The sequence below is a fragment of the Lathyrus oleraceus genome, chromosome 1 (assembly GCF_024323335.1).
Source record: "Lathyrus oleraceus cultivar Zhongwan6 chromosome 1, CAAS_Psat_ZW6_1.0, whole genome shotgun sequence".
In the NCBI taxonomy this organism is placed as follows: Eukaryota; Viridiplantae; Streptophyta; class Magnoliopsida; order Fabales; family Fabaceae; genus Lathyrus; species Lathyrus oleraceus.
Window position 1 is genome coordinate 371,819,575 of NC_066579.1, and position 12,272 is coordinate 371,831,846.

A 12,272-nucleotide genomic window follows, 5' to 3' on the forward strand; every position below is an offset into this window, starting at 1 on the left:
ATATTAGTGGCTATCGATTACTTCACTAAGTGGGTGGAAGCGGCGTCTTATGCAAATGTGACGAAGCAGGTTGTGGCCAGGTTCCTAAAAAGGGACATCATTTGTAGATATGGGGTTCCTGAAAGAATCATTACTGATAATGGTTCTAATCTCAACAATAAGATGATGGCAGAATTGTGTCGGGAGTTCAAGATCGAGCATCACAATTCTTCTCCTTATCGTTCAAAGATGAATGGGGCAGTCGAGGCAGCTAATAAGAATATTAAAAAGATTGTGCAGAAGATGGTCGTGACCTATAAGGATTGGCACGAGATGTTGCCGTTTGCATTGCATGGGTATCGAACTTCGGTGCGTATATCTACTGGGGCAACGCCTTTCTCGCTGGTGTATGGAATGGAGGCCGTGCTACCAGTTGAGGTTCAGATTCCGTCGTTGAGAGTCCTGATGGACGTGAAATTGGAAGAGGCTGAATGGGTAAAGACTCGGTACGAAGAGTTGAGCCTGATTGAGGAAAAGAGGCTGGCGGCCATTTGTCATGGGCAGTTGTACCAGCAGCGGATGAAGCGTGCTTTTGACCGGAAGGTGCGACCCCGTGTGTATCACGTAGGAGATATGGTGTTGAAAATGATCCTTCCTCCTCAGAACGATCGTCGGGGCAAGTGGACACCCAATTATGAAGGTCCATTCGTGGTCAAGAAGGTTTTCTCTGGCGGAGCCTTGTTGTTGACGACCATGGATGGCGAAGATATTCCATCCCCTGTGAATGCGGACGCAGTTAAAAAATACTTCGTATAAGAGACCCGCTGGACGAAAAGAATAAAATAGTCCATGAAAAAATGGGCATCCCAGCGAACCAGAAAAAATGAAAAAAGGTTCGGGCAAAAATTAGGGATAAAAAGAAGAAAAAAAATGTACACCCGGCAAGTCGAAAACCCCGAAAGGGCAGCTTGGGCAAAAAAGGGTATCCCGGTGGACTGAAAACCCGGAAGGGCAGTCCAGGCAAAAGAGGGAATGAAATGAACAACTGTGTCTAGCATGATCGTTTGTGTTTTGGTTAAGACACATGGATACTCCCCGACAGGGATCGGTCAGAAGCGTCTTGTTCAGAAGGCAGAAAGCACGGAGAGTCTTGAGGACATATGGGTTGTAACCGGGTTGGAACTCGATGAGATCACGGGTTCACATTGCCATTAGGATAGATTTTCCTTTTGTGCGCAATTACCTCTTTTCAGGAATTGCTTCCTGTGTATTGCTCAGTTAAGAGCCACTTTTTTCAATCAATAAAATGCATATTCAGTCAAATAATTTTTGTTTTTTGTTTTCATTACCGCTTTGATTGCAAAAACATCCGTTTATTTTGATAAGAATCTTTGCATTTTGTGACATAGGGGTCCCTTCCAATGCATGTTCATAAGATTGAAAACCTGAAATCTTATTTGGAAGGTTGAGTGACCTAGGTGTTGAAATTTTGGCACGCCTGGGGCACGTTTTATCTAACAATCTCTTTTGCAGGTGCTGTTAGATATTTTCACTCACTTGCAGGTTGTGATGTGAAGCTTTTTGACGAAAGATTCCTTTGAGGTCCGATCAGGGACAAAAAATTGTAGAATGGTGTAAAGACGGCGAAAGAATTGCGACGATCCTTGAGGGTTAATCAAGAAGACTCTTCAAAGTCTGAAGACTGGAGAGTTGGCCCGAATCTGAGGAGATTGATTGTCTCGGAGTAGACAGAAGTCGAGAATACAAGGTGATGAATCAAGAAGGCTCTTCAAAGTCTGAAGAAGTGGAAAGCTGACACTATGGTTAGATGGTGAATACCGGCGTTCGATGAGTCGACGGGTGTTCCGCGTCAAATATTCCGTACCTCCCCAGCGGGTTCGAGATCGGTATTTCTTCAGCAGCCAGGCCTGAAGGTTGTTGTTTCCACTAGCAGGGTTGAGATTGTTATATCTCCAGCAAGTTGGAAGGTTGCCGTTTCCCCAGCGGAGAGGTGCGTGGATAGATGTTTTCCCTAGCGAAGTCCCCAAGCAGATCGGGTTCAGCGGAGGTCATCCTTAGTGAGGGTTGCTTTCCCCAGCAGCAGTGCTTTTACCCAGCAGGGTTGGAGATTGGAGTGATATCGAGTTCCTCGAACTCCCCAGTAGATTCCCCTGAGGGGGATACCTTTTTATGCATTCATCATTTTAGAAAAGCATAGCATATTGCATACCTAATTGGGTAGCATTTCCATGGTTATGGAGCATTACGCTGAAAAAAACTCATGCATCAGCATTGCAAGCATAAGCTAGTCTCAAGCCGTGGTTACCGTTTGAGAATTGGTTTAGCTGGTTGGTGAAGATGTTACTCAAGCCGTGGTTACCGTTTGAGAATTGGTCTAGCTGGAAGTTGGTGAAGATGTTACTCTGAGGAGTTTGGCATCGTGACGTTGAATCAACGGTATTCCCCAGTAGTGCGATATTGGAGGAAGATTTCTGTCGTGCGAGATGGAAGTTGGAAGATGTTACTCTGAGGAGTTTAGCATCGTGACGTTGGAGCAACAATGTTCCCCAGTAGTGCGATATTCGAGGAAAATTTTCCGTCGGGCGGAGATGGAAATGAAGATCAGAGAACGTTACACGATCAGCGCGAAGAACGAGGTTCAAATGGAGAAAAGGAAGTGTTGGGCATTTTCGGGAGAATGGGGTTCAAATGGAGATTGGAGTTGAAGATGGTATCCGGGATGAGGTCCTTAGGATTGTCTTCTGATCATGTGTCACCTTAGACTTTGGCGAGGCCAGGAGAAGTCGTTATGGGTGTCTTCGGCGGAAGAAACGCACATGTTACCTTCCGGTTGTGAAGGTGTACCCTCTGATATGTCGCCATCAGAGTGGTGTTTGGTGTTATTTCCGGCGTTGCTAGCGGAATTATCACAAGAGACTAGAGAGCGGGGTTCAAATGGAGAAAGGAAGACACAGGGTGTTTTCTGGAGAGCGGGGTTCAAATGGAGAAAAGGAAACACATGGTGTTTTCTGGAGAATGGGGTTCACAATGACGATCGAGAGCTATCGTCAGGCGACTGGGGTTCAAATGAAGAACGGGGTTCATTGTTTGGCAGCAAGTTTGACATGAAGTTGTCGGGGTTCAAATGCGGTGATCAGGGATCACCCGCACGGAAGAGAAAATATTAGTTCTGGGGTTCAAGAAAAGCAGAAAAAAAGAGAAGTCAACGAAGCTTTGGGGGTTCGAGAAAAGCAAAAAAATAATAATAATCCCCAGCGGATGTGGCATTCAGGCCATGAATATTCCTGTGTTACCATTTATTTTGGTATCCAGGTCAACATTCTTTTCGGTATTCAGGCCGACTTTCACCGTACCAAGCGGATTTTTTCTTTTTAAGATCGCTTCTTTGCCGATTCTGACAGACATTGTTAATTATTTCCCAGCGGAGCGCAAATTGTTCGTCTGTTCTTGGTATTCAACCACTCTTCACCCTGATCATCTGAAAGTCGAGGTTGTTCATATCGACAGGTTCACAGTGGATTGAATAGGGGCAGCTGTAACACCTCAAAATTTGCCCTCCCCTTCTTGGGACTAGTTTGACACATTGCATTTCATGTTTTAGGACCTTAGGCATTTGCATTTTTGCATATCATATGAGAATAAGAGAGTCATCCTCCAAAGTCTTTTCAGAAGATTGGAAGTTACATGATTCAAGCTTGAGGGTTTCTTTAAATTGATCATCAACCATCTGAGGGTTTGCACTCCAGTTAGGGTTTTCTTGGTTCTTCAAGAAGGTTGAGCATTATCTTGTTTGCAAGGATATGTCATCATCATCATGGTTATGTCATCACCAGGGGTTTCATGATTCATCCTCCAGTTCCTTTGGATTAGGGTTTTGACCTCTGGTCAACCCTAACCAATGACTTTCTCTCAACCAGGGTTTCTCAAGGAGATGAGGCATTCTATTGAGATGAGGATCAAATGGGTATCATAAGGAGATTACAAGAGCTAAGGTTTCATTTCTGAGCCATTTCCCCAAGTGGTGGAGGTTCGAGCTGATCAGGGCATGTCAAGGTCATCTGAGGACCACAAAAAGTCAATTGTGCAAGAACTGAGGGTTATGAGGTGGGGAAATGAGTTTCAACATCTTAATCATGTTCTAAGGAGGTTCATTTGTCATTTCAAACATATATCTTGAAGATTTTGAAGTCAAATCAAAAGTTTCCAAAAATGGAAAGTGACCTGTAATTGAAAGTTTCCAAAAATGGCAAGTTTTTGGTCCACATTCTACTTGACTTTTCAACATCAAAGAAGCTTCAAATGGATTTTTGGTGAACATGAAAGATGAATATATTTCTCTTCTCTTTTCAAAAAGTCCAAGATCATGATCATCTGATGAAGGGTTGAGAAGTTATGGCCAAATGATCACAAAGTGTACATGGAAGTTCAACATGGCATAACTTTTGATCGAAAACTCCAAATTGGTCCACTCTTTTTGCAAAATGCTTGTCTTGACCAATATTTTCCAAATGAATCATTGCCTTGCATGAAAAAAGTTCATATGATCATGTGTTCATTCATGTACATTTTGGAGGGAAAATGGAGAATTCAAAATTGGTGAATCATACATGCCAAATACCAATTCCATGTTGTTCATTGACTGATTTTAAGTGGAATTGAACCCTAACATGGCATTGTTCACGTGCACTTTAGCCATGCATAGGTGTATTTGCCAATTTTGGATTTCACCTCATTTCTCACTAATTTTAATTAACCAAGCCTAATGTGGATTAGCATTGTGATTAGTGAACCATATAAATAGATAATCATAACAAAATTTGCTCATAACCACAATTCTAGATCTAGAATTCATTTTTCCCTCCAAAAATTCTCTCACTTCAAACTTGAAAATTCTTCACATATTTCTGAAATTTCCTTGCATAATCATGATCATGGAGTGCTATTGAGCAAGATTCAAGGTTTATTTGGTGGAATTCAGTGCAAATTCGTGCATGCCAAGAGCTTGAACACATCAATAGAAGTTTGGAATTAAGCTGGATCTGGTTGGTTTCAAGTGGTGATTTGTGCTCAAGGTTTCTAATCAATCATATTGGAGCATATCTGGAGAGTTTGAGAGCTTACACACACGGTTTCCGTCGCTGCCATTCCAAGTAGGTGGATTTTCGACTCTCTCTTTTTGCCAATTCATGTACATAAACTGATAGATCTTGTTGTGCTGATGATTCTGATATGATTAGATCGTGATTTGGTTAAGTAATGAATGAGATATATGGAAATAAAGTTTGGTTGATCAATATGTTTTCCTTCGATCCGCTTTATACATGAGGAATTAGGCTTAGATAATATGATATATGTGATCCTCATTGAAAGATGGTTTGATCCATAAATAGTTTGCTAAATTCTGCAAAAATTCATGGTGGCGCTCCGCCTGGCTGGCCGGAGAAGACGGCTGTTTCAGCCGCCCGCCGCCGCCTGGTATTGAATGCTAGGGTTTGGCTTAAACGCAGCGTTTCAAGCTTATTTGGACTGAGCGTGCCTCTGTTCGATTCCCTGCGTGTGGTTTTTTTTGAATTCAATTGTTGAGCGCGCCTTGAACCATTGGAGCTTGTGTTCGATTCCCTCCCATGCGCTTTCAGAATTTATTTAAGCGCTCATTTTTTATCCTTGTTTCTTGAGTTCGATCCTTGGCCATGTGTTTTTGGAATTTATTCTTGAGCGCTTGTTTTGACCTGGCGCACCTGAGTTCGACTCTGGATGATTGCACATTCTGATTTTCATGTTGATTTCCATTTTCCACATTATTTTCCCATTATTTTTCATATTATTTCATTTTGTTCATCAATTTCAAAAAATCATAAAAAATGTTAGATTAATCCAAATTGAGTGCAACTTTTTGTCACATGTTTGTTTAAATGTCTAGTATTTTTTCATATGATTTTTATGATGTGTACCTTTCTGGATTTTTATTTGTTGATTTTTGATTGGACATTGTGTTCATTTTGACATGTTGAATTCATTGCTTTGTAAAATGCTCATGTTTTATCCAATTGACTTGAAATTTGACATGCCTAATCCTGACATGTGATGTGATCTTTTGGCGTTTGTTTGGCATTTTTATCATGTACCATCACTGTTTTGGACACATGAACATTTGGTGTGACAATTTGTGTCACAATTTGTATGTTGCATTTGTACATTTTCATTCATATGCCATTTGATCTCTTCTGGATTTGAATTTTTGTATGATGTTCATTCTTAACATGATAAGCTTGTATAAAAATTTTCATGATCATTGGATACATTTCTGTTTTAATATGGATTTTCTATGTTTGATGTCCAATTTTGATCACATTGTTTGCCTTTGCCTTATCTTGATTAATTGATGGCTTTGCCTTTTGATTTGGCTTTGGTCCTTTTGAGGACTCTTTCTTGTTTGATTAAATGTGCTTCATGTGAAATATTGACTTCTGTTTTGGTCATTTGACTTGCCTTTGACCCTAGTCTTTGTACTAGTGGTTTGTACTCACCAATTGTGTTTGTGTTTCAGGTACTTAACAATAATGATTGGTGTGGCCTCATCATTTGAGATGTCATTTGCTTTGATTATTAACTCTTGTTGTGTTGTAGGTCCATTGATGTGATGAACTCACTTGAGTGCTTGCATTTGAGACTTGCATTGTGTATAATTGTTTGATGATTCCACTGTGTTATCTGTTGGTTTTCTGAATACAATATTAACTGTTTGGCTTTTTACACAGGTACATTAGTCGCTTCTAGCTTGCTTTTCTTTTGCTTTAGAGTGTGGTTGGTACACCACTGAGGTAGTTTAGCCTTCTCACTCCATGTAGTCTGGAAGCCCTGTCACTTTTTTGGCAGGCATTTGGCTGAAGTCCTCCTTAAGAGGCAATGTTTGTGATTGTTTATATTTGTGCTAAAGACCTCCAAGTGAGGCATGTTACTTGTTAAGTCCTCCTAAGTGAAGAGGCAATTGACAGTTAGAAGGGATTAGCAATCAATCCCCTGTTAGTCGTTGAGTCGTTCATTATGCTTGCACTACGTGCTGATGCTCTTGAACCTAACCCAAGATCTGTGTATAGAGTCAGTCAAGTGGAGTAGGGTCCCTCTTTCTGGACCCCCATGTTTTCTTTGATTTGAGCTCACCCCGGCTAGGGTTAAGAGCATGACGTCTCTTCCTCATTTCCATCTTTGATCAGCTTCACCCTAACTCTCAATGTTAGCGGTTAAGAGCTTCAGCATACCCCTACAGTTTTGGCTTGTTTGTCGAGGTTGATATGACCCCTTGACTAAAGCTCAACCATTTGTCTGAGCCTCTTGTTTGTATATAGAGTGTGATGATTACTTTTGATATGTTTATATGCTTTCCACTTCTCATCTCCTTCTCTGTAGGAGTCGTACGTTTAACTTTCGAGGAAGTTGAACATATGTAGAGATAGACTTGAGTTGACTTGCTTCCTGTGTGAGTCAAACTCTTGTTAGAGACCTTAACCTAGGGGCTTTTGTTTGCATGACAACTATTTAGGCTCGAGTCAGTCTCCCTTTTAGTTTGTTATTCCCCTGGTCTCTGGTTAGGAGAGTTTCTCCCCTGTTAAGGGGAACTACGTCGCCCTGATTCTCATACCAGATGAGATACGTAGGCAGGAGATCATGCGAGATCTCTCCGGGAAGCCTTTTTCTTTTTTGTGTGTGTGTTTTGCTTGGCAGCTTTTAGGCTCGAGTTCCAGACTCCCTATTAGTTTGTTGATCTGATAACCTTTTGCTTTGGTGTTTGCTGGTTAGCGTGTGCTTGTTTGGAGTCGGATATAAGTCCATCTATTGGCATTCTGTTTCCTTGCTTGTGTGTTTGTTTGGAGACGGATATAAGTCCATGGATTGGCATTCCGTTTCCTGTTGAGTGTTTCTTTTGACGTCTCAGCGTCTCCTTTCGGTGTTTTGTTTCGGCGTGCGTTAGCCGAGCTACGAGTGTTCTGATTCTTACTCTGGATAGAGAAGATACGTAGGCATAGGATGCGATGTCCTAGCGAGCATGTTCCCCATTTCCCCGAACTACGTTGACTCTGATGTTTGTTTCTGACAAACTACGTAGGCCCAGGATGCAACATCCTGCCGAGTCCGCTTCCTCCATCTTCCTTCATCTGTTTCTTATTCCAGTGTGTGTGCATTCTCTTTGAGCAGTTATTTAGCAACCTTTTCCTATTCTTTTGAGCGTGGATCCCGTCGAGTATGACGGACGTGAGGGGTGTTAATACCTTCCCCTTGCGTAACCGACTCCCGTACCTTGCAATCTCTGATCGTAAGACCGTTCCTTTCCCCTTTCTTAGGTTAGTCCTGCGCTTCCTTTCCGTCATAGGATGAATAGCGTCGGTGGCGGCTCTGTAAACTTGTTTTTTTCCGCCAGTTGTTTTTCGCGTTGCGACATTATGAAAAATAAGTTTGAAAATCAAAAGCATAAGGCTTAGGTTTCTAATGTTGAAAACAAAAGTTATTGTTTGCACAAAAACGTTTTGGCTTGGGTTAGAATGGGGGGAAAAAGGGTTAAATTCCTAAACATACAAGAGATAAGGGAAAAGAAAATAAAACCACATTGGGAGTTCCCCTCTTGAGATCATATTGATGATCCAAGTAGCTCCCATCCTTTGGAATAAGCAGTCACAAACAAATATCTCAAGCCATTAAGCACAGGTAATCGGAATAAACCTCCAGGGGGTATCCCACAAATAAAGTGGAACACCAGGCCATCTCTGTAAGAGTCATGTGAGCCCTCACAAAAAACTCAACAAACAGGTTAGAGAAACAAGATAGGGTAATCAAGAGTTGCTCCCAAATCAAAATGTAACCACATGAATCATGCCATTAAAATTCACAAAAAGGCTCACAAAAAGCAACCAAGGGCAGGAGGCATAAACCTCTTGTCAAACACATACATTAAAAGGGTATCAAAAAAATTCAGGTTGAAAGTATAAAGTAGTGGAAATAGGGCATACCTGATTGGGAAGGATCGATTGAAATTGAGTTGCACCCGTGAGGTTTGCAGAGCAATTTGAGGGTTTATATGAGAGGGAATTGGTTCTTTGCCGATGAGTTCCCTTCAGCCTCTGGAGGTTGCTCTGAACTCTGTTAGCTCTTCTCTCACTTTCTTTTTCCTGCCAGGGTAATAGGAATGGCCTCTCCTTTTGTTTCACTGAAACTCTGAATTTATAACCTGGTTTTTGTGGACCTGTGGGCTCAAATGAGAGAGGCCCAAGTCCAATTTTTTTTGTTATATTTTATTTATTTATTTATTCATTTGGTTTTTTTTCGTTTTTTTTTCGTTTTTTCGTTTTTTTTTTAATTTTATTTTATTTTATTTATTTATTTTTTTAGTAAACAAAAGTAAGAGAAACAATGATGTATAATTCAAGCATGCTTGGTGATCTCAAACCAATCATAAGGAGTTCCACCCAAAGACAAAGGGAACCAAAATGCTCATGATCCTTGAGGCTATGCAAATGCAATGTTATGATGCCATGAGGGATCTTAGGGTCAAAATTGGGGTCTTACAGTCGGTATGGTGAAAAGTTGTGGTGCTCGATCTTAAATTCTTCATACAACTCTTTCATCATAGTGTTGTTGAGGTTACTGGCGTTGTCAATGATGATCTTGCTAGGTATCCCATAACGGAAGATTATCTCTTTCTTGATAAACCGGGTAACCACTTGTCGAGTGACATTAGTATATAAAGCAGCTTCGACCCATTTCGTGAAGTAATCGATGGAGACCAGGATGAATTGATGTCCATTTGAAGCTTTGGGCTCTATCATCTCAATCATATCGATGCCCCACATAGAAAAAGGCCATGGAGAAGTCAGAACATTCAACGGAGTTGGTGGCACAAAGATCTTGTCACCATATATCTGACATTTGTGACATCTTTTAACAAAGTTGTAACAATCAACCTCCATTGTCGTCCAATAATACCCAGCCCGAAGGATCTTCTTGGCCATAGCAGGACCCTTTGCATATACACCCTCGCAGCCTTCATGTATGGATTTTATGATCGTACTAGTTTCGTGTCTATCCACGCATCTGAGCAATACAAAATCATAATTCCTCTTGTATAACACATCACCGTTTAGGAAGAACTTGGAAGAGAGTCTTCTCAGAGCCTTCTTATCGGTAATGATATACCCTCGGGATATTGCCGTTTCTCCAGAAATTTCTTTATGTCGTAGAACCAAGGCTTATCATCAGGATCGACCTCAATTGCTATATAGTGTGTTGGTTCATCTAAGTGGTCAATATGGATGGATGGTGCTTCATTCTTCCATTTGACTTTGAACATAGACGCCAACGTGGCTAGAGCATTTGCTAACTGATTTTCTTCCCTAGAAATATGGTGAAAAGAGATTTCATCAAAGTAGGGTATCAGTTTCCTTATATGCTCTTTATAAGGTACCAACTTGCTATCCTGAGTCTCCCAATCACCTTTCACCTGACTGATTACCGGAGCTGAATCACCATATACCTCAAGAATCTTGATCCTTAAGTCGATTGCCGCCTCTAAACTGTAGATACATGATTCATATTCAGCCATGTTGTTGGTGCAGTCAAAACACAATCTAGCGGTAAATGGGAGTTCGAAACCAGTTGGGGAAGTGATAACTACACCTATTCCATGGCCTCGAGCATTGGAAGCACTGTCAAACACGAGCGTCCATCGCGATCCTGGTTCGGGGCCTTCCTTAGGGCCTGCTTCGAAGCCTGGCATGGTGAAGTCTCTGATAAACATGATGTCTTCGTCTGGAAAGTCAAACCTCAAAGGTTGATAACCTTCGACAGGTAGGGGAGCAAGGTAGTCAGACAACACTCTATTTTATTGCTCTATGGGTCACATACTGAATATCATACTCGGTTAACAACATTTGCCACCAGGCAATTCTACTAGTAACAACAGGCTTTTCGAAGATATACTTTATCAGATCCATTTTGGATATCAATAAAGTGATATGGCAAATCATATATTGTCTCAAGCGTCGAGTGGCCCAAGTCAAAGCATAATAAGTTTTCTCTAAAAGTGAGTATCGGGTCTCACATTCAGTGAATTTCTTGTTGAGATAGTAGATAGCATGCTCTTTCTTTCCTGTGTCGTCATGTTGACCCAAAACGCAACCCATAGATTCATCGAGCACTGTAAGGTACATAATGAGAGGCCTACCAGGAACCGGTGGTATCAAGATTGGTGGTTCTTGCAAGTACTTTTTTATTTTATCAAATGCCGCTTGGCAATCGTTACTCCACACAATCGATTGGTTTTTTCTCAACAGTTTGAATATCGGTTCGCAGGTAGCCGTTAAGTGTGATATGAATCTGGAGATGTAATTAAGTCACCCAAGGAAGCCTCAAACTTCTTTTTCTTTTCGGGGAGCTGGAATTTCTTGGATGGCTCGAACTTTGTCGGGATCAACCTTAATACCTTTCTGGCTGACTATGAAACCCAAAAGTTTACCGGATCGGACCCCAAAAGTATATTTATCTGGATTCAGGCGTAGTTAAACTTTCAGAGTCTGACAAACATTTTCCTCAGGTTCACAAAGTGATCTTCTTCAGTTCTGGATTTGGCAATCATTTCGTCCACATAAACCTCAATCTCTTCGTGTATCATGTCGTGAAAGAGGGTTACCATGGCAAGCTGATATGTTGCCCCTTCATTTTTCAAGCCAAATGACATGACTTTGTAGCAGTAGGTTCCCCAAGGCATGATGAAAGTTGTCTTCTCCATATCTTCTGGCGACATTTTTATCTGATTGTACCCGGAGAACCCATCCATGAAAGAAAATACGGAGAATTGAGATGTGTTGTCAACCAAAACATCAATATGAGGAAAATGGAAGTCGTCCTTTAGGCTCTCTCTATTGAGATCTCGATAGTCCACACACATTCTGACTTTACCATCTTTCTTCAGAACTGGAACGATATTAGCAACCCACTACGGATATTCAGAAATGGCTAGGAAGCCAGCGTCTAACTACTTCTTAACCTCTTCCTAGATCTTGAGTGCCATGTCAGGCCTAGTCCTTCTGAGCTTCTACTTGATCGGAGGACATTCAGGCTTGAGTGGCAGGTGATGTTCAACAATGCTGGTGTCTAATCCTGGCATATCTTGATACGACCAAGCGAAGACGTCAACATATTCACACAATAACTCTACCAACTTGGAGTGTACATGTTTGGCCAGAGATGCCTCGACTTTTACTTCTCTTTTGTCAGTTTCAGAA

At 41.3% G+C, this 12,272-nt stretch overlaps 1 protein-coding gene across 1 annotated transcript; it reads right to left on the minus strand.

The window, feature by feature from the left end:
- Positions 1-10,156: 10,156 nt before the first annotated feature.
- Positions 10,157-10,765, minus strand: LOC127107567 (uncharacterized). The gene has a single exon (XM_051044862.1). The coding sequence runs from the start codon at positions 10,763-10,765 to the stop codon at positions 10,157-10,159; it is 609 nt and encodes a 202-aa protein (XP_050900819.1).
- Between the last annotated feature and the right edge of the window lie 1,507 nt (positions 10,766-12,272).

What these genes read in the sequence shown, in the direction of transcription:
- LOC127107567 (XM_051044862.1), bottom strand. Translation starts at nt 10,765, where the DNA reads ATGCCAGGCTTCGAAGCAGGCCCTAAGGAAGGCCCCGAACCAGGATCG.